At 43.5% G+C, this 27378-nt stretch overlaps 1 protein-coding gene across 14 annotated transcripts in view; it reads right to left on the minus strand.

The window, feature by feature from the left end:
• LOC110489723 (plectin) overlaps positions 1 to 27378 on the minus strand; it is a 190364-nt gene that overhangs the window by 91138 nt on the left and 71848 nt on the right. The window contains exon 1 of one of the 14 annotated variants that reach the window (XM_090199623.1): positions 2853 to 3108. The exons of 12 other annotated variants lie outside the window; for them this stretch is intronic. In XM_090199623.1, the coding sequence (XP_090055749.1) occupies positions 2853 to 2964 (112 nt within the window). In that variant the 5' untranslated portion in view covers positions 2965 to 3108. Of the gene's footprint in view, positions 1 to 2852; positions 3109 to 27378 lie in introns of those variants that run through there. One more of the 14 variants, XM_090199622.1, reaches the window with a different exon arrangement.

Raw genomic sequence — 27378 nt, forward strand, 5'->3', positions numbered from 1 at the left:
CAAGATTCCCCAATAAATTGGGCAAATTTTGGCCCAAACCACCTGACAGAGCTGGTGTAACTGAGTCAGGTTTGTAGGCTTCCTTATTCGCACAAACCTTTTCAGTTCTGCCCACAAATTCTCTTTAGGATTGAGGTCAGGGCTTTGTGTTGGTCACTCCGATACCTTGACTTTGTTGTCCTTAAGCCATTTTGCCACAACTTTGGACGTATGCTTGGGGTCATTGTCCATTTGGAAGACCCACTTGCGACCAAGCTTTAACTTCCTGACTGATGTCTTGAGATGTTGCTTCAATATATCCACATACTTTTCCTTCTCATGATGTCATCTATTTTGTGAAGTGCACCAGTCCCTCCTGCAGCAAAACACCCCCACAACATGATGCTGCCACCGCCGTGCTGGGATGGTGTTGGGATGGTGTTCTTTGGCTTGCAAGCCTCACCCTTTTTCCTCCAAACATAACGATGGTCATCATGGCCAAACAGTTATATTTTTGTTTCATCAGACCAGAGTGCATTTCTCCAAAAAGTACGATCTTTGTCCCCATGTGCAGTTGCAAATCGTAGTCTGGCTTTTTTATGGTGGTTTTGGAGCAGTGGCTTCTTCCTTGCTGGGCGGCCTTTCAGGTTATGTCGATATAGGACTTGTTTTACTGTGGATATAGATAGTTTTGTCCCTGTTTCCTCCAGCATCTGCACAGGGTCCTTTGCTGTTGTTCTGTGATTGATTTGCACTTTTCGCACCAAAGTACGTCATCTCTAGGAGACAGAACGCGTCTCCTTCCTGAGTGGTATGTCGTCTGTGTGGTTCCATGGTGTTTATACTTGTTGTTTGTACAGATGAATGTGGTACCTTCAGGCGTTTGGAAATTGCTCCCAAGGATGAACCAGACTTGTGGAGGTCTACAATATATTTTCTGAGGTCTTGGCTGATTTCTTTTGATTTTTCCCATGATGTCAAGCTAAGAGGCACTGAGTTTGAAGGTAGGCATTGAAATACATCCACAGGTACACCTCCAATTGACGTCAATTAGGCTATCAGAAGCTTCTAAAGCCATGTCAAAATTTTCTGGAATTTTCCAAGCTGTTTAAAGTCACAGTCAACTTAGTCTATGTAAACTCCTGGAATTGTGATACAGTGAATTAGAAGTGAAATCATCTGGGAAAATGACTTGTGTCATGCACAAAGTAGATGTCCTAACCGACTTGCCAAAACTCTAGTATGTTAACAAGAAATGTGTGGAGTGGTTGAAAAACGAGTTTTATTGACTCCAACCTAAGTGTATGTAAACTTCTGACTTCAACTGTACATATAGGCAGGGCTTGAGAGAAAGTGACTGGTAGCAGGAGAAAATAATAATAATATGAATAATAGTAAACAATATGGCAGCAGCACAAGTGGTGGCTGGGTGTGTGCGTGATGGTGAATGTGTGTATAGGTGTTAGTGCGCGAGTGTGCAAGAGTGTCAGTGTAGGCATGATAGGTGGATATACATGTCAACAGGGCTGAAAAGTGACTGGTAGCAAGAATATAGGTACAAATACTTACGGTAATATACTAATGGTAATATAAATGTTAACAGCAGTAAGTGACCAGTAGCAGGACAAATCGATAGATACTAATAATGGCAATCAATAATCAATGAACAGTAGCGTCGTGGTATTAATAATCATTTTAGCAGTAGCGTAGGTGTAAGGGAGAGCAGCGTGGCTGTTGTCGAGTTCTCAGAAGCACAAAACACACATGGAAAACCTAGAAATTGGGTGGAGAGCATAAGGTTAAAAAAAAACTACCTCTCCTTTTCCAGAGTGGAAAGTGGATATGAAGTCAGAGATTATCCCTCACCCAACAAATATAAGCACCTCTCCCTCTCCCAGTCTTGCTACTTGTCTAATTTAATGAGCTGACAATTGGTGGGGGACAGTGGTGTGCACGCTGACCAACCTAACAGTAACTGCGCCCCCTGCAGTCCCTGGCAGAGGAGCCCAATGGAACTCACTATGGGCAAGGGATGAAACCATGGGCCTGTAGCGGAGTCATGCCGATTTACAGTACATTACCATATTTATCAACTACATCATTACTATTGTAAAACCTGTCAGACTATCGAGCAAAGCTTCATTTCACATCCATGTTTCAATTCTGAAGAGAAAAAGTAAGACGTATGCCAAAAATCCCAAATTTTCACGTAACATTTCATAATGAGAATCAGGTTTGAGAGTTTGGTGGTACATTTTGTACACCAAGGCTTTGTGTGCAGTAAACAAGTTCTCGCAGACATAGGAATCTGATCGGAGGTCAGGAGGGAATGTGAAACAGATCCCCTGTGAGAGCCATAGATTTCCACACAGCACAGCTCTGCAGCAGCCAAAACATCAGAATGACTATTTCATTCTTTCTCCAGTCAGGATTAACCATTGATGGGCAGACTGTGGGGTCCAATAATCTCTCATATCAATCTCTCCACTATAGCCCCTCTGGATGGCAGTGTACGTAGAATGGAAAGCAGGACATGTCATATTTCAGCCACGCTTAGAACGTAAACAAAAGTAGCCACAAACTCTATCGTATTTATAATTAGACCAAAATAAATCATCTCAGTCACACACTGGGCTGATGGCAGTACCTGCAGAACATATCCGTCTAAAACGTATGTAAATGTGGAAAACTGAAAAGCAACTGGGGAAAAAAAGAATGTCGGTGAGGGAGGAGTGCTCTGAACAAGACTTTAAGGCATGCACCTCAACCATCCACCTGTCCAAAGGAAATACCTTTCTTAAGGAATGTTGTATCAGTCTGGTTTGTCTCCTACCTTTCTTAGGACTGTCGTATCAGTCTAGTTTGTCTCCTACCTTTCTTAGGGCTGCGCCAGAAGCGGTCTCCCAGAAGGTCGCCCATTGACCTCTCAGCCATGTCCACGGCGCTTTGACCTCTCAGTGTCACCTCAGATTCTCCTGGGTCCATGCACTCCAACCTCTCCAACCCTCCAGACCTAATAGACTATACTAAACCTTCCACCACCTCCTTAGGCCAGGATCAAACCACTCCTCTCCCCCATGTGAAACCTATTGCCCGTCTTGCAGATCCACACTGCATGCAAGATGTGACAAGAAAGAGAAGGGGGGGAGGGGGGGGGGGGGGGTAAAGGTGCTGGGAGGGCTGGAACAAGAGCTTCTTTTCATCTTATGTCCAATGTGCCCATAAAGACAAAGCAACATCTGAGGAGGCCTACACCATAAATCTGAGTCCTTGCCAAGAACCAATGTGTCCTTCTCTGGGCTCCCCCCCGCCCCTCTCTCTCTCTCTACCCCGTACTCCCTACATCTAAGAGCACCCACACATTGTTCCAGAAACACTCGGTCAGGCGAGACACACAAGCACACACACACAGGGCGCCTTGTCCCTGGAGGCCTCACAAATTTCAGCCTTGCTGATTAAGACGAAGGGCGGACATTGCCATGGAGCGATAGAGAGGCAGAGAGAAAACTAGAGAGGGGACAAAAGCAAGGCGTGATTCTGGCCTGCTTCGCTTATACTCAGTCTTATTCAGTAAAAGCAGCAATATAGTATTGCAATGGTACCCAAGTTCACCACGCAGTCAATCTTCGCCTCTCGTCTACTCTCTCCTACTCATCCCTGAGTTCATGGAGGAGAGGGACTAGGCCTGGTCCAGGTTGTTAAAAGAAACAGTCCGTTCTTCTGCAGACAGTTGAAGGGTGAAATGAGGGAGAAATCGAAAAGAGATCCAGATATCCTCCCTTACTCAAGCCTCCATTACAGTTCAAGCCTGTATTAACAATCAATACTCTCTTTGTTTTGAGTGGCTGAGGAAGGATTACACAAATTGTACATTTTTTTTGGGAGAGGACACCGTCTGGAAGATAACATTCGCAACACATTTGGGACACACGGATATGACTCAGTGCACATTAGTTCTCTTGCCTGGATGCCTTCTTAGTCGATTTAACAACGCACTTTGAAGGACAAGATCAAGGCAGAAAAGATAACACATTTCAACAACAAAATAAGCCTGCAGGCATCAGACCTGTCTCTGCTTGCTTTCCTAGACAGCACTGGTGATAACTCTCTTATGAGGTTTTTCATTTTGGGGTCTCATTTGAACATGTAGAAACGCCTGTGGCATTATTGCCGTTTTTAAATCACAAGAGCAGTGTGACACTACAAGGACACTGTTTCAATAAGAGCTGCATCAACATTGTTTGTATGAGACACACTACAAGCAATACCCTGTCATTGACTTCTTCTCACACCATTAACCAGGCCGTTTCTGGAGTGATAAGTGTTCATGATTTTCTCCTGTACTTCTTGTCGGAGTTTGAAATGGAACTAAGACGGAGGAGCAGGGAGAAAATGTCCGTTGGGCCAGGAGTACCAGCCAACACTGGGGTCGGCCCATTTGCGCCACCCAGAGCCGGCGGCTGCTTCCAGACCAGAGGGAAGCATTCATTCCACAGTGTTGATATGATTAAGGAAGTTAAACCACACAGCATGGGGAAGGATCTGGGTGACAAAGAAAAAAAAAAAGTCTCACACTCAAAAGTGTCCCACAGTAAAACTAAAGGGCAGCAGTTACAGTGTGGAGAGAGCAAAAGCACAATAAAAAACCTTGGGAATGTTTGTGCTATGACTCAGCGACATTCAGCGACGACAAAACCACACATGGGAGTGGTCATGCTGATCCACGTGTTTCCATAGAAACGCCGCCTGTAAATGGGACACAGGCTACGTAAATAGCCGCCCGTGGCTGAGGTCGAAAGAACGCGACTGTTGTCCCAGCAACCGTCGCCGAAACAAAACTGACACAGGATACCCTTCCTTACTGGCAGTGACTGGGGTAGAATTTGCATTGCGAGCCTGAAGAGGCTTGGCTGTATTACATTTTTAGACAGGCATCCTGACAATCAACTTTGTCAACATTTAAACCAACAAACACACACACACACATATTATGCACACAGGGCACAGCGGGCACCGCACAAATGAAACACACACACACACACACAATAAGGTGATTTACTATCCACATTTTGCCCATAAAAAAACCCTCCATTTGGAGAGAATGAATCAGGCTCATTCTTTCCTCTGAGCGGAACAGGGGAGGAAAAAAAGACCTGGAAGAACTGCCAGAACTGTAAAAGCAGCCTGCTGTAATTTATTTAGTTTGTTTGTGGCTGAGAGGAAAAAAAAGGGTCCTTCCTCTAACAGCTCTGGACATCAATGTCAGCAGTAACGTTCCAACATTGCCGTTCCTCTCTAGCTATCATCAAATGGACTGTCTATGAGCTGATCTCTCCACAAAGGGAGCTCTTTGGGATTCCAGGGACAGGGACACAGTAGTCAGAGACAGCAACGTAGCAGGGTGTGTTCATTCTGCAGGCTTTAGCTGGAGAACCAGAAAGGGAACTATCCCTAAACTCTACTTCTGAATCCTTATACCAACTATCATGTGTGTAGTACCCATCTTAGTGACACTCAGCAGATAACTATTCTGCAGAATGGCTGTGCAGGCCTACTATAACCTTCAGTACATCTCTCTCAGCAGTCAATGTAAGTTGTTAGATTTGAGCAGATGTGTGAATAGAAGGGTAATAGAGAAGAGATAAACATTTAATAAAATGTGTATGGCGTTAGGTTAAGAGATTAAACATTTTGAAAAGTGAGGTGAGCGGGCAAATAAAGTAGACCCTCTGGTTAAAATAGTATAGCAACCTTGGTTCAACATCTACTGAACTAATCCATAGATTTTAGCCACTTAGGGAGGCTAAAAGAGGCATAGATCAGCCACAATCTGACTGGAAGTTGTGTATCTCTTAACTGGAAACTTGAGGACATTATTTTTGCTCTAACAGCGCAATGTTTCAGTACAACTTTTACATGTATCAAATGTTATTTTAGAGGAAAGTAAAGAGGAGCATTCCTTAAACAATGAATACGTTGTTTGTTCTAGGTGTATGCTCCGAGGGGGGGAAAATAAACAGTTCCTGAAATCCTTCCATTACCATTGTTATGGAGGTGAAGAGAGACAGGCGACGCCCCAACGGCAGTGACTGACAGGTATAAAGTCAACCATGAAGTGAAGTCAAACCATCTATACAGAGGTGCTGGAGGGAGAATTTAATGGTAAAGGTGTACATTTCTGAATGTTAAGGCTGAATGCAAGGGCACTACAGGAAGTTACAATGCCAAGAAAAATCACCAGCAACTGAAGTGAAGCAATATATACACTATATATCCAAAAGTATGTGGACACGTTCACCTTCAAATTAGTGGAGTCGGCTATTTCAGCCACACCCGTTGCTGACAGGTGTATACAATTGAGCATACCGCCATGCAATCTCCATAGACAAACATTGCCAGTAGAATGGCCTTACTGAAGAGCTCAGTAACTTTCAACATGGCACCGTCATAGGAAACCACCTTTCCAACAAGTCAGTTTGTCAAATTTATGCCCTGCTAGAGCTGCCCCAGTCAACTGTAGGTCCTGCTATTGTGAAGTGGAAACGTCTAGGAGCAACAACCGCTCAGTCATGAAGTGGTAGGCCACACAACCTCACAGAGCGGGGCCGCCAAGTGCTGAACCGCGTAGCGTGTTAACATCATCTGTCCTCGGCTGCAACACTCACTACCGAGTTCCAAACTTCCTCTGGTAGCAACGTCAGCACAATAAATGTTTGTCTGGAATATTCATTAAATTTGTTTCCACGGCCGAGCAGCCGCACAAGCCTAAGATCACCATGCGCAATGCCAAGCGTCGGCTGGAGTGGTGTGAAGCTTGCCACCATTGGACTCTGGAGCAGTGGAAACGCGTTCTCTGGAGTGATGAATCCCACTTCACCATCTAGCAGTCCGATGGACGAATCTGGGTTTGGAGGATGCCAAGAGAACGCTACTTTCCCCAATGCATACTGCCAACTGTAAAGTTTGGTGGATGATGAATAATGGTCTAGGGCGGTTTTTCATGGTTCAGGCTAGGCGGTTAGCTCAAGTGAATGGAAATCTTAACGCTACAGCAGTTTGGGGGAAGGCCCTTTCCTGTTTCAGCATGACAATGCCCCCATGCACAAAGCAAGGTCCATACAGAAATGGTTTGTCGAGATCGGTGTGAAAGAACTTGACAGGCCTGCACAGAGCCCTGACCTCAACCCCATCGATCACCTTTGGGATGAATTGGAACACCAACTGCGAGCCAGGCCTAATTGCCCAACATCAGTGCCAACCTCACTAAGGCTCTTGTGGCAGTACATCTAGTGGAAAGCCTTCCCTGAAGAGTGGAGGCTGTTATAGCAGCAAAGGGGGGGAAAACCTGATATTATTGCCCATGATTTTGGAATGAGATATTTGACGAGCAGGTGTCCACATACATTTGGTCATGTTGTGTATTTGCAGAGATGAAGAAACTTCCGAGGCCTTTCCCTAACTGTGCTTTTATATAAGTTGAGCCCATAGAAACAGAATTACTAGAATTATATTTCTATGGTTCAGATCATTCTCCGCTTGTTTACTCTTATGGGTAGAACAGGTGGGACCTCCACTAGCAGTCTATAAATGTTGGAGTCCTAAATGTAGAAGTCCTACATTTAGGACTAATTTCCTACTATATTTAGGACTAATTTCCTACTACATTTAGGACTCATTTCCTACTAAATTTAGAACTAATTTCCTACTACATTTAGGACTAATTTCCTACTACATTTAGGACTAATTTCCTACTACATTTAGGACTAATTTCCTACTACATTTAGGACTAATTTCCTACTACATTTAGGACTAATTTCCTACTACATTTAGGACTAATATCCTACTACATTTAGGCTCGTAGGAGTTCTACATGTATAGTTCAGTCTATAAAATGTAGCAGTCCTAACTTCTGAGTCATTACACAACATAAACCCAAGATAACATGCCAAATAGCTAGAGGTGACTGTTAGAGAACTCGTATTACGCTTATAAAGTCAACATCACTATAGTTTGGTGTCATTGGCTGTTGTAGGTCAAGGATCTGTCACAAAGATACACATGCCACACCGAGGGAAATGATTGGGAGGATATTGCTTAAATGTTACGCAATAATCCAAGAACACAATCTCATAGCGTATGTTTTCTTTCCTTTTTTTCAGGCGGTGTCTTTGAGACACCTCTGGCCCGGCTCCATGTGTTCAGCAGGGCCACAGGGGCAGAACAACAAATCCACCGCACCCCAAAGTCACAGTGCAGCAGAGCAATTCAAATATCACACAGCGGTTAGGGTTGAGAATGATCACAGAGGGGCGGGGTGCAGTGATGGTGGAGATGTTGAGGTGCTAAGCCTTTAGCTCACATCAACTCAAAAGCATTAGGATTCACTGCTCTAGAAAAAAGGTAATTCTCTGAGTCCTCCAGCGTCAGGCTATTTCTAGAGCCAAACATATCATGACCAAAATGATGATCTTTGGGCTCTTAATATCTAGCATTTGCTAATGTCACCAGTCACCATCGCTGCCTTCACTTATTAACAAGGCTGGACTGGGTCTCGCCCTATCCTGTTTTACACTATGAGTACAAAGCAAAGCAAACACACTCCTTCCTACAGAGAAAGAGCCAGTGCAAACAACAGGCAGAATACACTCGCTCTTCAGTCCTTCATTTCAGTGCTGGTCATTAAATGAAACAATGCCGAGGACAGACTCCTCTGGATATAAAAAAAACCTACAGTATGTGGGCCTCTCAGACCCCACCCAGAAGAGGCTAAGGGCAGCAGTGTGAGTTACGGTGTGAGTTACAGCGTGTTCACAGTTTGTCCTTCAGAGAGTGTGGACTTGTGCGGTGGGAGAGAGAGAGAGAAAGAGAGAAAGAGAGAGAGAGAGAGAGAGAGAGCAAGAGAAAAAAAGCAGCACAGTATAGTATATAGTATATCTATGGCCAGTAGCCTATCATGTTTCTCCCCTGACAACGCTGACAACGCTTTGCAGCTCCCCAGAGAGTAGTAGTACAGTAACCTATTATGGCCACTAGAGACAATACATGAACGTCAACGAACACACTTTGAGCTTATGGAGGATTTGGTTTGTGATTAGAAACAGACTAAAATCAGTCAGATAATCCTACAGCTCCGCATTCACATAGACACTTATAAAATATGGGCTAATTTTATCCTGTGGTGGAAGGTGGAGGTAGTCTCTCCCAGAGAGATTCATAGCTAGCTTAATATTTTGAAAATGGCTCGCAAGAATAAAGTCGAGCGGACATTCTGTAATAACACTGGTGGATGGAAAGTAATACCAGCCTCCCTAGAGGGGAATTTAATGCCAACAAGGTGGATTTACCTTCAAAATAACTTCCCTTCGATTGTCTAACAGAAAGAGGACACATGCATGGCGTGCCCAGGTTTTTTGCATGCCCTCAGGTGCTGAAATGACAGGTGTTGCCTAGAACTTAAAAGGGTTCTTCAACTGTTCCCACAGCAGAACCCTTTGAAGAACCCTTTTTGGTTCCAGGTAGAATCCTTTTGGGTTCCACGTAGAACCCTTTCCACAGAGGGTTCTACATAAAACCCAAAAGGGTTTTTACCTTGAACCGAAAAGGGTTCTCCTATGGTGACTGTACATGTAAATGCATGCACAGTCATGACTCTGTTGACTCTAGCTACTTGAAAGTAAATTGCTAAACTGAAAATTCCTTTCTAGCTGTGTCAGACCCCCTCCCACACGCACACACATTCTTCACATACTGATTTCACAAAATGGGATGCAAAGTCCAAAGTTAGAGCACGTGTTGCTTTATCTACCCCACCCATCCTAAAAAAACAAAACATGCTCCTCTACCAAAACTGCAGCATGGTGGTGACCTCTCCCAGTCTCCCGTTTTGGGCAAGCCCTCTCACTCAGGTGTTTCTCATCTAGGTGTTACAGCGCCTTCACAGGTCAGAAGGGGCGAGTAAGCATTTAAGACGTGAGTTAGAATAGGGCAAGTCACAGCCCAGCCCAGTCACAGCCCAGCACTTCACTTGAGGGGCTCTCTTTCAAGACAGCATAAAAACCAAACATTTTACAGTGATGTTTCAGTATGATTAACACATGTTGTGTGTGTGTGTGTGTGTGTGTGTGTGTGTGTGTGTGTGTGTGTGTGTGTGTGTGTGTGTGTGTGTGTGTGTTAAGGAATTTCATATCTACATGCCAATGAATAATGTCCCAAATGCGCCACCTTGGAGATAATTGTTATTACCTCACTGTCCATTGCTGTTCACCTTGAAACACTCAAATATCCCCTAACTATTTGATACAAGGCGGCGCCCTGCACAACTACACTGCCCTGAAACTCGATGCATCATTGTGATGGATTTGGCAAAGAAACCGAAAGGCTGCACTCCTACATCTGCACACATCGTCCTGTCATCTCTTATACAAATCCCAGCCTTGGATACAGATAGATACCGTATCCGGCAAATGCAAAACAGCACCACCACTAACCCTGCCAGAGAACACTCATGGCAAACATTGTTTCCATCCATTACAATAACATTATCTGTCCAACATTTTCTCATACATTTACCTTCATGTGGATTCCTTCTATACCTTATAATGTTATGCTCGTGTTATTAGAGTGTTGTACCTATACTGAGACAGACGGCAGACGGCCCTGGTGTCCTAACCCTTCCTTCTGATGAGTCAAACAATGGAAGAAGAACTCACCTGAAAAAGGCAGAGAAACAAGACATTAGTTAATTGCTTATTTGAACGTAAAAAAAAACAACAGTTTTTTAAAAACTAAATAGGTATAGACAACGTACATCTTCCATATGTTCGCAATTAGTAAAGCATACCAAGACAAAACATATCAATTTATTAACAACCCATGACTCTTTCAAAGTCTTCAGTTAAACAGCTGCGTGTCTCAGAACCCACCCGTGTGAGGCTATTTAACTTTCCGTGGTTAGCAGGGGTAAATCTCTAGGGTAAATCTCTAGGGTAAATCTCTCGGGTAAATCTCTAGGGTAAATCTGTAGGGTAAATCTCTAGGGTAAATCTCTCGGGTAAATCTTCTTCCCACTTCGCCTGTGATACAGGGTCGAAACATTGCCTTCAGTTAAAAGAGCACAATGGGATCTGCCTTACAACTGAATTGTTTCAATGTTCCTTTCACATCTGAGTTTTGCAAAGAAACTAAAACTACTGAATAGCAGAGTAAGCAACAAGTATTGAGTTTTCAGAGGGGATTCGTGATACCGAGGAGTCTAGGCTATAGCTTAATAGTAGATGTTTCAGTGATAGATTTATGGTCGTTGTAGAAGTGTGCACTGTATATAATCTGCTTGACACGTCAACCTAGTTTGCACTGAGATACCTCACACCATGGCAAGGCCTGGTTGACTTGCCAACATTGCCACCTGCTGGGATAAAAGAGTAGAGCCATATGTTCAAAATGTGTCATATTAAGCTTTGGCCATAAGTCAACAACCTTACTTTGGGGCACTTGTGGGTTTTGACCATTCATCCCCCCCAAATGGAAGTATAATTATACTAGTATAATCTAATACTAACTGTATATCAATGTAGAAATGATCTACTAATACAAGTTCAATATAACTTTCCTACTAGAGACATAGGCCAGTAGATCTACTTCAGATATGAAGTAAAATACTGACACCTAGCCATTCACTGACATGACACTGTATAATTTACCTTGGCATCTACCTTTTAAAATGTAGCAAGTACCCATATAGCCTATTGCTGCCTACTTTAGCCTTTAAACCTAAAAGAGTAACGCCTTCGTAGCTTGTCATTATGTGATGTGTTTATGTGATGTGTTCCTCAACGTGAGATAGTGACGTTTTTTTTATTTTTATAGAAACTTCAACTTAAACTAGGCTACTAGGAAATTTCATCCACTACAGCTGGCCTGAAAATGAGGTCACTCCAACCTGCCCTGTGCATTTACCACCCACGAAGCCCTGCTGTCATTTCCAGTGCATAACCAACACTACCTTAAATCACCACCGTGGTGACATTTCTGAACCAGAGGACCTCTATAGAGTAGCCTTAAAATAGGCCTTGTCTAAAAGAGGCAATGGTTCACAACAGCCGGCATCTTTGAACAATTGGTGATTCATGGACTCATCAATTATCTACTACGAGGGTGGTATCCTCAGAGGAACTAACACCCAAGATTCCATGATTCAAGATGTTTAACAGTGATGTAGCCTTGTTCCAGATCTGTTTGTGCCGTCCAGCCAGCTCCTGTAGGAGTTGACAAGACCGCACAGACAGATCTGGGACCAGGCAAGTGAGTGATGATTGTGGGTGGGGTTGGGGGGGGGGCGTTCTGTGTGCCGTACGGGTTGTTCTGTGTGCCGTACGGGTTGTTCTGTGCACTTTGGAAATGGACAACAATCAAAGAGCACAATGAGAATCTGGGAGGGAAAACAATCTGAACTCATAACTACTCCTACCCTCTGAACTCTTCACTACTCCTACTCTGGAACATTCCAGGATAGTCACATTTCCTGGAAGGACGTAAACCAGCTGCACGAGGGCCAGAAAGACTCAAACCAGTCAAGCCTCAAGGGAGCACGTCAAAAAGTAGAAAAAAGCATTGTAACTCTATCATTGTAATCGGCTATATTCAAGGTTGACACCATGACTTAAATATACACTACTTCATTGAGAAATGTTCTTCTCTGAGGACACACACACATACACATATACATTCACATGCCCACATACACATGCCCACACACACATCCACCCACCCACCCACACATCCACCAACCCCCACACACACACGACAATCAGAAACTCTGCATAATATGCTCCCATTGGCAGTCTGTTCCTCAGAGCTGGTGTTTACTGTAACGCCCATCAATCCCAGTAGGAAGAAAGACTGCAGCACCGGGGGGACTTGGTGGAGAAAAATACACCCTTGGCCATTGTCATCCAACACTTCCCAAACACAACACACACACACACACACACACACACACACACACACACACACACACACACACACACACACACACACACACACACACACACACACACACACACACACACACACACACACACACACACACACACACACACACACACACACACACACACCAAGCCCTCAACTCACTCCATTTCTCACTCTCTGAATACAGGCCAATGCATTCTGCCTCAACCAGTCAAACTGCAATCTCAGTCAGACTGCAGTTTTAGGCTTTTCCTAAACTCAACTGGCATTCACAGCCACACAAATCACAGCCAGACACGCTCCTCCTTCCATTCCATGGGAGGATGATGGAGACAGAGGGACCTTTCACACTTAGACAGGCGCAGACGCACATGGACACGCACACAAACACACTCTACATTAAAATACTCTTACAGTTTTTTAAGATTGCTTACACACTAAAATGGAACTTTTCCCACAATTAGCAAAACCTTACACTCAAGGAGCACAACACAAGGCTAGATTTGCACAACTGTAAGCACATTGTCAGCTTCACACTACTTGCAAAACATTACACACAGTGATTTGCAAAACACTAAACACACTTATGTACATCAGACACAGAAGTATATCATGATGTCACTGGTAGACACACCAATCAGGTTTAAGCACTATAAAAATGCAGCAGGTAGGTTCACCTGCCTTCAACCAAAATGGAAGGAGTCAGAAGAAGAGTGAGGGTGAGAGGAGGAGTACACAGAGGAGGAGGTAGAGGAAGAGGCAGAGGCCGAGCCAGAGGTCGAGGAAGACCTGAAGCAGGAGGAGAACGTGCACAAAGAAGAAGAGGACCAAACTTATCAAATGACACTCGTGCAACACTAGTGGACCATGTTGTGAACCACGGATTGACGCTGAGGGAGGCTGGACTGAGAGTTCAGCCAAATCTTAGCAGACATACAGTGGCATCTGTCATAAGAACTTTTCGACAGGAAAATGGGTAAAATAAGATCTGTCTACAGTTACAGTAATCAGCTGCTTATTGTATGCACCATATCAGCACTTGTGATACCCCTTCCTGTGACAATGTACAGTAAGTTACATGTGTTATTCTGTACATAGGATTGAGGGTCGGGAACGACAAGGGGGCCCATATTCACGCAAAAACAAGAGAGAGATAATAAACATGGTTTTGGCCAATAATGCTATCAGCCTCAGAGAACTACAAGCCAACATTATCGGTGACCATCCCATTTTCAATAATGTCCATCAGGTCTCTCAGTCAACATTGGCACGCATCCTGAAGAGACATCAGGTTCGAATGAAACAACTTTATCGAGTGCCTTTTGAGCGGAATTCAGAGAGGGTCAAACGGCTGCGGCATGAGTATGTGAAGGTTTGTATTGTTCACTTTAGCACTGATGTTGCATACTGCACACATGACTTTTCTACATTGACTGTATACTAGACCTATCCTGAACTACACAATCTTGTCTTTCACTGTAGTTTTGCAGATGGATGCTGAGGAAATCCTGCATAAATTCATATATATTGATGAGGCAGGGTTCAACCTCACAAAAGCAAGAAGGAGAGGCAGAAATATCATTGGTCACGGGGCTATGTCCCAGGGCAACATGGGGGTAACATCAACCTTGGCGCTGCCATTTCACAGCATGGGGTTGTTCTCCGTCATGCCAAAATGGGCCCTTACAACACACCTCACATGTTTGGCCCGATTGCACCACATCGTCACAGCAGGTAATGAAATGCACCAGATGCAATACACGGTCACCTGGGACAATGTGTCATTCCACCGCTCTGCTTTGGTCCAGAACTGGTTTCAACACCATCCACAGTTGACAGTACTATACCTTCCACCATACTCTCCGTTTCTAAACCCTATCGAAGAGTTTTTCTCTGCATGGCGGTGGAAGGTTTACGATCTCCAGCCCCAGGCTCAGGTACCCCTCATTCAGGCCACGGAGGTTTACGATCTCCAGCCCCAGGCTCAGGTACCCCTCATTCAGGCCATGAAGGTTTACGATCTCCAGCCCCAGGCTCAGGTACCCCTCATTCAGGCCATGAAGGTTTACGATCTCCAGCCCCAGGCTCAGGTACCCCTCATTCAGGCCATGGAGGTTTACGATCTCCAGCCCCAGGCTCAGGTACCCCTCATTCAGGCCATGGAGGTTTACGATCTCCAGCCCCAGGCTCAGGTACCCCTCATTCAGGCCATGGAGGTTTACGATCTCCAGCCCCAGGCTCAGGTACCCCTCATTCAGGCCATGGAGGTTTACGATCTCCAGCCCCAGGCTCAGGTACCCCTCATTCATGCCATGGAGGTTTACGATCTCCAGCCCCAGGCTCAGGTACCCCTCATTCAGGCCATGGAGGTTTACGATCTCCAGCCCCAGGCTCAGGTACCCCTCATTCAGGCCAGGAAGGTTTACGATCTCCAGCCCCAGGCTCAGGTACCCCTCATTCAGGCCATGAAGGTTTACGATCTCCAGCCCCAGGCTCAGGTACCCCTCATTCAGGCCATGGAGGTTTACGATCTCCAGCCCCAGGCTCAGGTACCCCTCATTCAGGCCATGGAGGTTTACGATCTCCAGCCCCAGGCTCAGGTACCCCTCATTCAGGCCAGGAAGGTTTACGATCTCCAGCCCCAGGCTCAGGTACCCCTCATTCAGGCCATGGAGGACGCCTGTGACCAAGTCGACGCCGCAGCTGTGCAAGGATGGATTCGACATTCAAGACGGTTCTTCCCGCATTGTCTTGCTAATGACGATATTGCTGAAATTCTCTGGCCAGATCCAGCTAGGCGAAGAGATGGGTATGTACACTGTAGTATTTTCTGTACAATATTGTCAGTTTTTTTCAGATTATTTTTTGTTTGTTATTTACTGTAATTGTAACCTGTACTGGATACAGTATTTTAACAGTTTGTCTGTTTGCTGAGCTAACAGTGTTATGCACACTACTGTAGTAGCATGAAAACTGTTTTGTTGTGATTCTCCATGTTGACATGTTGACTGATTTGGGTATATGGAGAGAAATAAATTATATTTTCCTCAGTCTGCAGCATTGGTCTTGTGTTTATTTTTGTATTTTTTATTTAACCAGGCAAGTCAGTTAAGAACAAATTCTTATTTTCAATGACGGCCTAGGAACAGTGGGTTAACTGCCTGTTCAGGGGCAGAACGACAGATTTGTACCTTGTCAGCTCGGGGGTTTGAACTCGCAACCTTCCGGTTACTAGTCCAACGCTCTAACCACTAGGCTACCCTGCCGTGTTTGTATAGTTGAACTTTCTCTGTGTACTTTACAGTACATTTACAGTACTCTAATCACTGACAATTAGACTTGCTAAAAGTGTTTTAGGTTAGCAACAGCAGTGTAACTGGTTCAAAAAGATTGAAGTCGTATGAAATGTGTGTTTCGTATGGTAACAAAATATTTTTATGAAGTCGCGTATAGTTTTGACAAGTGTTCCATTTTGCAAATGATCTGAAGTGTTGTGCTACTTTGGTGTAGGGTTGTGCTAATTGTGTGTCGTGTTTTGACAAACCGGGCCCTGTTTTCAAAATTGTGCTTAAACAATTGAAAAAAACTAATGAGAAGTAGCCTTGCCAGTGGCCACTAGACTATAAATTAGCTGCAGCCTCACATTCAGTTGGACAGACAGACGGGCTGATCTGGAGAGGTCACTGTGCTGCTTAGTGTTTAGAAAAGGAGACAGAAATGGAGGCCTAATGAGCTCACTTAACCTCTACAGTACATAAGTGATGCCAGCTGTTCCCATAAAGCACTGGTCTGGTCTGGATTAGTTTGAGGTGAATCAAGTCTTTCATCAATTCATTGCGTCCCCCCCAGGACCTTTTCATACAATGAGTTGAGAGGGGGGCAGGAAGAGGGTTATCAACAAAAGAGTTTAAATGATAGAGAACAGCAGTGTGTGTGTTACTGTGCTTTAGGCCATGTTCAGACAAACTTTATATCCGTCAAAACAGATTGAAACAACTGTAATTTATTTGACCTTTGACAGACAAGCAGATGTGTGTGTGCACAGTGTAGTGCATCCATCTGTCTGTATAGGCGTTGCTACATTCTGTGTGTGCGAGTGAGTGTCTATATATATGTATATATATATATATATATATATATATATATATATATATATATATATAGATATGAGTGTGTGTATGTGTTTGAGGTAGACAGATTAGTATGTAGTAGAGGTAAAACAGGGGGCAGGTGGGTACAGTTGCTTGATCCTGCAAAACAGCAAACAGATTCACCCACATCAACGATTAGGCTTGGGATTCTTGTGACATTAAAATAACCCTTTTTGCTTGTTGGGGCAGTCTAGAAATGAACATCAATCACATACAAGACCAAGGCAGAGGTATAAGGACAACATAACCAAGACCCCTAATTACTAAAGGTATACACAACCATTACCAGCACTCAAGCTTGCGGTTGTGTCTACCCTGCAAGCACAGACAGAAGGAGCACACAGTAAACTAGCTGAACTGTAGCGTAAACAGCCCATTGGCAGTCAGCCAGGCTGAACCTTAAGAACCTGGCTCGACACATTATGTTTGTTTATGTCATCAAGTTTTATGCACTAATCTCTGTAGATATGCATGTGTGGTCTCTGCACCTCCCCATATCTCATTCCCATACACGTGTGCGCACACACACGCACACACACACACACACACACACACATTATGCCTTTGTAACCGTGAAGTAAATATGGTGCAGAAGGATCTGAATCGCCCTGGCCTACAATATGCAGCCCCTGGCCCTAGTCTGCTATGGTGTCTATACTCCCCGGCTAGTCCAGAGGGTCTGTGACGCATACTCTGCACCTGCATTTGTTTCCTCCACCATTCTTTGGATTTCTTCACTTTCGGCGTCCACATTTCTACCACCAACACAATCCGTTGTCTTACCTTTGGTCGAGGAGTAGGAAGAGGACATGCCTTAGCAGCTACTGAGACCTTTGGAACTGCAGGAGGTGGGTCTCTTGAGGTCTTGCTAAACCTTTTATATCTCCCCGTCTCTTGATCTCAGTTTGTGCAGCCTGGTCTCTGTCTTTCTCTTTCTATCGTCCTCTCCCTTTCTAACACGTCACGCCTCATAGTTCCACAGAATAGGAGTCCCCCTCCCCCTTCACAGGTTAGAGCTGCCCTCACTCATAAGGCCCATGTAAGCACCGCTTGTGTTAGAGAGAGAGTGTGTGTGTGTGTGTGTGTGTGTGTGTGTGTGTGTGTGTGTGTGTGTGTGTGTGTGTGTGTGTGTGTGTATTCAGATCAGCAACAAAGGCCAGCGGGAATAAAAACTTCAAAAGAACAGAACAAGAATGCAGAAAACTGTTCTGCATTCGATTCAATGACAAATGCAAACCAGCCAACCACTTACACTGTGCACTTGAGACGTGAGACGCAGGCTCGTGATTCATTATAAAGGAGACAAGTGCAATACTTTGATAACGTCCCCAGCTGCCATCCTCTATTGCACGGTTCATAGCTACTCTAGCGGTGTTAAAACCGTTTGCACCTCCTGAGACATCCTGTGGTTGAGTGAAGTATATATCCTGACTGACAGCCAGACAGGGGGGGGGGGGGGGGGGGGCTATCACCACATGGTTCCACGGAGGCGGGGGGGTTGAGTATTCTGGCACAGTGACAGAGTGGTTTAGTGGCATGGCATGGCCCTCTGCCAACCCACCTAGACAGGTGTAAGAAATATGGTAATAGCTCCACCTTGCCCTCTAGTAAACTACAGTGCCTTGCGAAAGTATTCGGCCCCCTTGAACTTTGCGACCTTTTGCCACATTTCAGGCTTCAAACATAAAGATATAAAACTGTATTTTTTGTGAAGAATCAACAACAAGTGGGACACAATCATGAAGTGGAACGACATTTATTGGATATTTCAAACTTTTTTAACAAATCAAAAACTGAAAAATTGGGCGTGCAAAATTATTCAGCCCCTTTACTTTCAGTGCAGCAAACTCTCTCCAGAAGTTCAGTGAGGATCTCTGAATGATCCAATGTTGACCTAAATGACTAATGATGATAAATACAATCCACCTGTGTGTAATCAAGTCTCCGTATAAATGCACCTGCACTGTGATAGTCTCAGAGGTCTGTTAAAAGCGCAGAGAGCATCATGAAGAACAAGGAACACACCAGGCAGATCCGAGATACTGTTGTGAAGAAGTTTAAAGCCGGATTTGGATACAAAAAGATTTCCCAAGCTTTAAACATCCCAAGGAGCACTGTGCAAGTGATAATATTGAAATGGAAGGAGTATCAGAACACTGCAAATCTATCAAGACCTGGCCGTCCCTCTAAACTTTCAGCTCATACAAGGAGAAGACTGATCAGAGATGCAGCCAAGAGGCCCATGATCACTCTGGATGAACTGCAGAGATCTACAGCTGAGGTGGGAGACTCTGTCCATAGGACAACAATCAGTCGTATATTGCACAAATCTGGCCTTTATGGAAGAGTGGCAAGAAGAAAGCCATTTCTTAAAGATATCCATAAAAAGTGTTGTTTAAAGTTTGCCACAAGCCACCTGGGAGACACACCAAACATGTGGAAGAAGGTGCTCTGGTCAGATGAAACCAAAATTGAACTTTTTGGCAACAATGCAAAACGTTATGTTTGGTGCAAAAGCAACACAGCTGAACACACCATCCCCACTGTCAAACATGGTGGTGGCAGCATCATGGTTTGGGCCTGCTTTTCTTCAGCAGGGACAGGGAAGATGGTTAAAATTGATGGGAAGATGGATGGAGCCAAATACAGGACCATTCTGGAAGAAAACCTGATGGAGTCTGCAAAAGACCTGAGACTGGGACGGAGATTTGTCTTCCAACAAGACAATGATCCAAAACATAAAGCAAAATCTACAATGGAATGGATCAAAAATAAACATATCCAGGTGTTAGAATGGCCAAGTCAAAGTCCAGACCTGAATCCAATCGAGAATCTGTGGAAAGAACTGAAAACTGCTGTTCACAAATGCTCTCCATCCAACCTCACTGAGCTCGAGCTGTTTTGCAAGGAGGAATGGGAAAAAATGTCAGTCTCTCGATGTGCAAAACTGATAGAGACATACCCCAAGTGACTTACAGCTGTAATCGCAGCAAAAGGTGGCGCTACAAAGTATTAACTTAAGGGGGCTGAATAATTTTGCACGCCCAATTTTTCAGTTTTTGATTTGTTAAAAAAGTTTGAAATATCTAATAAATGTTGTTCCACTTCATGATTGTGTCCAACTTGTTGTCGATTCTTCACAAAAAAATACAGTTTTATATCTTTATGTTTGAAGCCTGAAATGTGGCAAAAGGTCGCAAAGTTCAAGGGGGCCGAATACTTTCGCAAGGCACTATAAATGTGTACTTTACACCGTATTGCTTGCGCCCACCCAATTATTAAAGATCTATACGCGTCTATGTAAGTCTAAGGAATAGAGGTTGTTTCTTGACCTTTATGCAGCGTTTATACCGAGTAAGTACAAAGCAAATAGGTGTAGTGTACAACATTAGCATTGATAAGTCACTGTAACACTAAAGAATGTGTAGCATGTGTGGGGTATGTGTGCCATGCCTTACTACACGTGTAGCTTCACGGTAGTGTAGTTCAAAAAGGTGCAGTGTTGAGCCGCGGGAGACTGATGATTGTATGTGCATGCAGTTAATAATTTACAGTTGTCTTGGCCTAATGGCATACTGCGTGTGAGCACAACACACGCTAAGTATGACTGACCTCAAAAGAGGCCCCACTGTGACCATTGAGCTGAGTGAAACTGTATCTCCACACCAAGACAATGGACACAATCTTTTTTGAAAATCTTAGTAACACTAGATGGGGTGGGGGGTTAACGAAGGCGAGGGATGGGATTGTTACGGCGGTGAGGGACGCGACTGTTTGTTTTGTCGGCGGTTTACAAAGAAAAGCATGGAGAATGTTTGTCCTTTTTTGTCCAATGCCATTTATTGTAATCTCCCATAAAAACCTTTTTTTGCCAAATACCAAACAAATCTTTCTTTTCAAAAACATTTTGTTACGGTGTGCACTCGTGAACAAACCCCAGCTGCACCCTGTTTCTGCTTCTGTCCTGACCACATATTAACCACCAGCAGAGGGACACTTCACCCAGCGAAAGCCCTAACCTGCAGCTGTAGAGGAAAATGCCTTATGTTTATCTAGTGTACTGCTCCCCTGGGCCTCACAATCACTGTGAATAGCTGGACAACAGAGGCGGAAAACAGTCCTGTGATGCATTTCCTACCAGTGATGACCATGTCAAAGGAATGTCCTGCTTTCAGGAAGCTTGTAATGGCTGGGTGGCAGAGTGGTTGTGGGAAATTGTGAATTGACGTGAAACCACAGGAATGCAGGTCTGAATCCCATGTGGTGACATTTTGGAAAAGTTGATGTGCTGCCAAGCTTGTTGAAGTTGAACTAAATAAGCTGTATGAATGTATGATTCAGCATTGTTTGTTCAACAATAATAGGACACTGCTGACAATGGCTATATTCACTAAAAGGTTGTTATTACTAACTAGTTCAAGGGTTCTCAACCTTTTCTGTTCCTACCAACTGAAAAGCTTTTAAAATCCATCTATACATAAGAGATCATTCAATAGAAGCTATCCTTGAGAAGTTATCCAGGGACAGTGTTTTGATATCTAATGCAGTATTTCCATATCCCACCAACATACACACATGCTTGCAAGTACGCACACAACCACCCACACACACACCAACACACACACACACACCATCCATCAACATCTCCCTCAGGATCATGGCCAGAGTGTTTGATGGGTTTCCCAGATGAAGTAATTGGGATAAACTGGGAAGGACAACTGTCGGACTGGGAGATCCCATTCCCTGCCCCACCAAAACAAGCAGACATAAACAATACCAGACGACAATGGGACCAGCAGCCACTCAGCCATTGTTCTACACACCAAAACACTGTAGCCAGCTCCACTAGTATACAGTAGCCAGCTGACTAGAGTACGATAGCGATCATCAGTGATAAATCCCAAGGGTACTGTTGTTGTTTCAGGACTCTCAGACTAGACAGACGTATGGGTCAGATAAAACTGAACAGGGCGTTCTGATTCTCCCTGACGAAGCAGGCAGTGACGCATCCCCAACCACCATACCACCAGTGATCCATGGGAAAGCCAAACACTCCTTTTAAAGACTTGGGCAAATAACTTCAAAGAGTAATGAGATGTCGATCAGGGCCACTGCCCTGCAAAGGGTGTTGCCTTCGGATAGAACATTACAATAGATCAAGGTCCTGTTCATTTTTTTATTTTTTTATTTTCACCTTTAATTAACCAGGTAGGCCAGTTGAGAACATGTTCTCATTTACAACTGCGACCTGGCCAAGATTAAGCAAAGCAGTGCGACACAAACAACAACACAGAGTTACACATAAACAAACGTACAGTAAATAACACAATAGAAAAATCTGTATACTTTGAGTGCAAATGAAGTAAGGACGTAAGGCAATAAATAGGCCAATAATGGTGAAGTAATAACAATTGAGCAATTTACACTGGAGTGATATATGTGCAGATGAGGATGTGCAAGTACTGGTGTTCAAAAGAGCAGATAAACAAAAACAAATATGGGGATGAGGTAGGTAGTTGGTTGGATGGGCTATTTACAGATGGGCTATCTACAGATGCAGCGATCGGTACGCTTAAAGTTAGTGAGGGAGATATGTCTCCAACTTCAGTGATTTTTGCAATTCGTTCCAGTCATTGGCAGCAGAGAACTGGAAGGACAGGAGGCCAAAGGAGTTGTTGGCTTTGGAGATGACCAGTGAAATATACCTGCTGGAGCGTGTGCTACGGGTGGGTGTCGCCATCATGACCAGTGAGCTGAGATAAGGTGGAACTTTACCTAACAAAGACTTATAGATGACCTGGAGCCAGTGGGATTGGCGACGAATATGTAGCGAAGACCAGCCAACGAGAGCATACAGGTCGCAGTGGTGGGTAGTATATGGGGCTTTGGTGACAAAAAGGATGGCACTGTGATAGACTGCATCCAATTTGCTGAGTAGAGTGTTGGAGGTTATTTTGTAAATGACATCGCCGAAGTCAAGAATCTGTTGGATAGTCAGTTTTACGAGGTTATGTTTGGCAGAATGAGTGAAGGAGCCTTTGTTGCAAAAGAGGAAGCAGATTCTAGATTTAACTTTGGATTGTAGATGCTTACTGTGAGTCTGGAAGGAGAGTTTACAGTCTAGCCAGACACCTAGGTATTTATAGTTGTCCACATATTCTCAGTCAGAACCGTCCAGAGTAGTGATGCGCAGTCGGGTGGGCGGGTGCGGGTAGCGATCAGTTGAAGAGCATGCATTTAGTTTTACTAGCGTTCAAGAGCAGTTGGAGACCACGGAAGGAGTGTTGCATGGCGTCGAAGCTCGTTTGGAGGTTTGTTAACACAGTGTCCAAAGAATAGCCAGATGTATACAGAATGGTGTCGTCTGCGGTGGATCTAGAGGTGGATCTTAGAATCACCTGCAGCAAGAATGACATCATTGATATATATTTCCTGGCTCAAACAATAAAATTGGCCCCTCATACTGTACTACCGTGACCACCCAGTCCCAGGCTAATCTTCCCTTCCAATTGCCTCTCCAATGCAACTCTTCCCCAATCCCCATCTTATTTAAAGCGATATATCAGTTCACCTATATTTTTGGCAAATATTGGCCTTTTACCGAGATATCTGTATTGGCTAATAGTAACTGCTAATCAATAAATAGGAATTGGACGCCAAAAAACATGTCGGTCTATGTTTGAAGCCATAGTAGGAAATGGATGTCCTCAAGTCAACAGTAGACGGCAGAAAAACAGAATAGGCAACAGACTGAGTGATAACAAGTATGCCAGATATAGCCTAGTGCGGAGGGATTTTTGAGGTCGGTTCGATTTAGGTATGTTTATAACAAAATAATCACGGTTTTCAACATCAACAAAAAAAAATGAACATGAAATGCATTATCAAATAATGACATTAAAATGATTTTAGAACTTTTTATTGGAAATTCCAAAGCCCAATATAGTGAACATTCAATTGCCAAAACATTGAAAACATGTCATTTTCCCTGTCAAGTCCACATTGGGTAGACATCAATAGAAAAATAGGAAATTACATATATTACCTTGTTTTTATTTGATGACTTAATAATTTTTCATTCCTTAAAATCATCATCTCATTTCTGCTCAGGTAGAAGCAGCCAGCCAGCCAGCCAGCCAGCCAGCCAGCCAGCCAGCCAGCCAGCCAGCCAGCCAGCCAGCCAGCCAGCCAGACATCCAAACGTTCTCTCAATGCGCCCCATACTGTACTGTCTTTGAGACATCATTTTAGCTAGGCTAGTGACTAGCTGGCTAGCTAATAGCTGACTAAGTATGCTGCAGAGCTGTCTCGCAAAATTATTTGACTAGTTCTTCAAAGTAGATGCATACTACAACTATCAAGCTGGGAAGAACAGGTGCAATGTATTATGGTCATTGTATTTAATTTGCCACGTTTCTGTGCTGAACTCAGTTGAATATTTGCCCAGCGTCCCACATAGTTCTTGACTTGATTTCTCTCATGAATGATTTGATTTCTCTCTAAAGAAACAGTGCGCTCAGCTCACAAGAACATGTAAACAAAATGGGAATTCAAGTAATTAAACCGACGTCAAGTAAATTAACAATAAACATTTTTTTTTAAAATGAAATCACTCAGCACTAGCCAGATATCTCATCTGCTATCTCATATCCTACATCTGCATTGTTCCCTAGGAATTATGTCCTATTTTGGGGAATCCTTGCCCTCTGAACAGATGGAAGAGTAACCCTCTGGATTTCATAACATTATTCAGGGATGGGCGACTGCCGACCCGCATGACGCCCTTTTGAAGGCCTTCAGTCGGAGTCTCAACTTACTGTTGCAGGTTAGAATAGTAGAATACACATGGTGCAATTTCAAAATGTGGTTGTGCATCAGCAGTTTCTCTCAGACACTGATAGCTGACATGGGCTAACTGAGTGACCAACATCGTTCAGATTGGTCAATTAGTCTAGAGGCCAGCTATTGGTCGAATTACCCCCATTGATTTAGTTAGTTAGTCTCACTAAAAAACTGCAAACATTTCTCTCCACCCTACAACAAAATGTGTAGAGCTGCAGGAAATGAGGTGTAAAGCAGAACATTTGCCTCTCCAGCCCATGGCAAAATGAGTAGAATTGCAGCAAACTTTCTTTAAAACTGCTACATTTTCTATGCTCCCCATGGCAAAATGTGTAGAATTGCATGAAATTAGTTATAAAACAGCTCAATTCTCTCTCCACCCCATATCAAAATGTATAGAATTGCAGCAAACTTTCTTTAAAACTGCTACATTTTCTATGCTCCCCATGGCAAAATGTGTAGAATTGCACAAAATGAGCTCTAAGATGTAAAAAAATGTCTCTCCGCTGTCAAGAAGGGGGCTGCTAAAATAGTTTGCTCGATATGTGGTGGTGGCGGGGGGGTATCCACATGTGGGAATGCAGACCTGCGAGCAACTGCGGCACCTCGTGATGAGATTTTTTTGTAGCCCCCACCCCCATCAAAGTTGCCCATCCTTATTGGCTTGCAAACAACACTATTAACAGCTGACTTGGTTTGACAATTGAAACATCACCAGGAAAATAACCTGTGTTTCTACTAGAACCGCCACAGCAGTGCAGGTACACTACTATAGATGTACAGATGTCGTATCTTAATTTGAGCAAGTTTCACACAGCAGGAAAATAGTCCTGCAGCCATAGGAAATGAGAATTGTTATGTGGATTATCATTAATGGAGAATTTTTCATTTGGGCAAATCAAGTAACATTTTTGGGGGTAAATTATACATTTTATAAGCCTTTTTAAACCTTGAATACACTACACATTGGCATTTCTTGCAACACCAGGATGATCAAATTAAGATACAGCATATGTAAATCTCTAGTTGAAGGAGTAAGCTCCAGACTATCCATGTCTTCCTATAGAATTCATTCTGCCCAGACTGAGGCAGGCTCATACTAGAAAAGCAAACAGCCACTTCACAGACAAGGGGTCATGGCTTTACAGTAGCTCCCATGTACAGAATACTGCCCTTTCATCTGATATCAGATTCCCATAAAAGCAACTACAATTTCTTGAGTCTTCAAAAACCTGTTGCAGCGTTTCCTTCCTGTCTTTGTTGTCTCCCCTCCTTCAAAACTCTCACCAGAATCGGATTCAATGAATCCCTGAACATGCACACACAGAGTGCCTTCAGGAAGTTTTCACAACCCTGGTCTTTTTCCACATTTTGTTGCGTTACAGCCTGAATATAAAATGGATTAAATTAAATTAATTAATATTTTGTGTCACTAGCCCACACACACACACACACACACACACACACATCAAAGTGGAATTCTGTTTTAAGACATTTTTACAAATGAGAAAACAGTGAAAAGAAGTAAGCCTGTACAGAACAAAACATATTCCAAAACATGCATCCTGTTTGCAATAAAGCACTAAAGTAAAATTGCAAAAAATGTGGCAAAGAAATTAACTTTATGTTCTCAATACAATGTTAGGTTTGGGGCAAATCCAACACAACACATCACTGAGTACCGCTCTTTATATTTTCAAGTATGGTGGTGGCTGCATCATGTAATGGGTATGCTTGTCATTGGCAAGGACTAGGGAGTTTTTTGGGGGGATAAAAAGATAACGAATAGAGCTAAGCACAGGCAAAATCCTAGAGGAAAACCTTGTTCAGTCTGCTTTCCAACAGAAACTGGAAGACAAATTCACCTTTCAGCAGGACAATAACCAATGTGTAATTTGGGTAAACTATCCTTTTAAGAGAGTGGGAGACACGTTTTGGAGGGAACTACTATAGTTTAAGTCAAGGTCAATTTAATTTAGAGGAAATCAGATTCATTGTGATCGCTACCTTTGTAAATGAATTAAGACGTGTATTTTTGTTTCCTTTTCACCTTTTCACAGACGGATCTTTGAAAGTGAATGTAATTCTATTATTCCTAAACTGAGTCAAATTCATTCAATTAAGCTGCCATAAGAAATAAATGTTATTTACACTTCATGAGATTACCTGGACTTAATTTCCAGTTTATTTGTATTTTTATAATTGACAAACAGTATGTGCTTTTTTAACTAAGCCTTTTATTACGTGCACAGTTGAACATGTCATCAGCTAATCTTTGAGTTTTTTTCCTCCTACGTTTCCCTTTTTTTCCCCACTGTCTCCGTAGTCAACACTTATTAAATTAGAACTTCTCTGCAGCTCAAACGGCAAACCTTTTCAATCAAGCCTTCTGGATGACGGCGAGGTCTCGTCGACATGTGTTGATATCTTGTCCGAC

The sequence above is a fragment of the Oncorhynchus mykiss genome, chromosome 2 (genome assembly GCF_057628025.1).
Source record: "Oncorhynchus mykiss isolate SJ-2025 chromosome 2, ASM5762802v1, whole genome shotgun sequence".
NCBI classification, from domain to species: domain Eukaryota; kingdom Metazoa; phylum Chordata; class Actinopteri; order Salmoniformes; family Salmonidae; genus Oncorhynchus; species Oncorhynchus mykiss.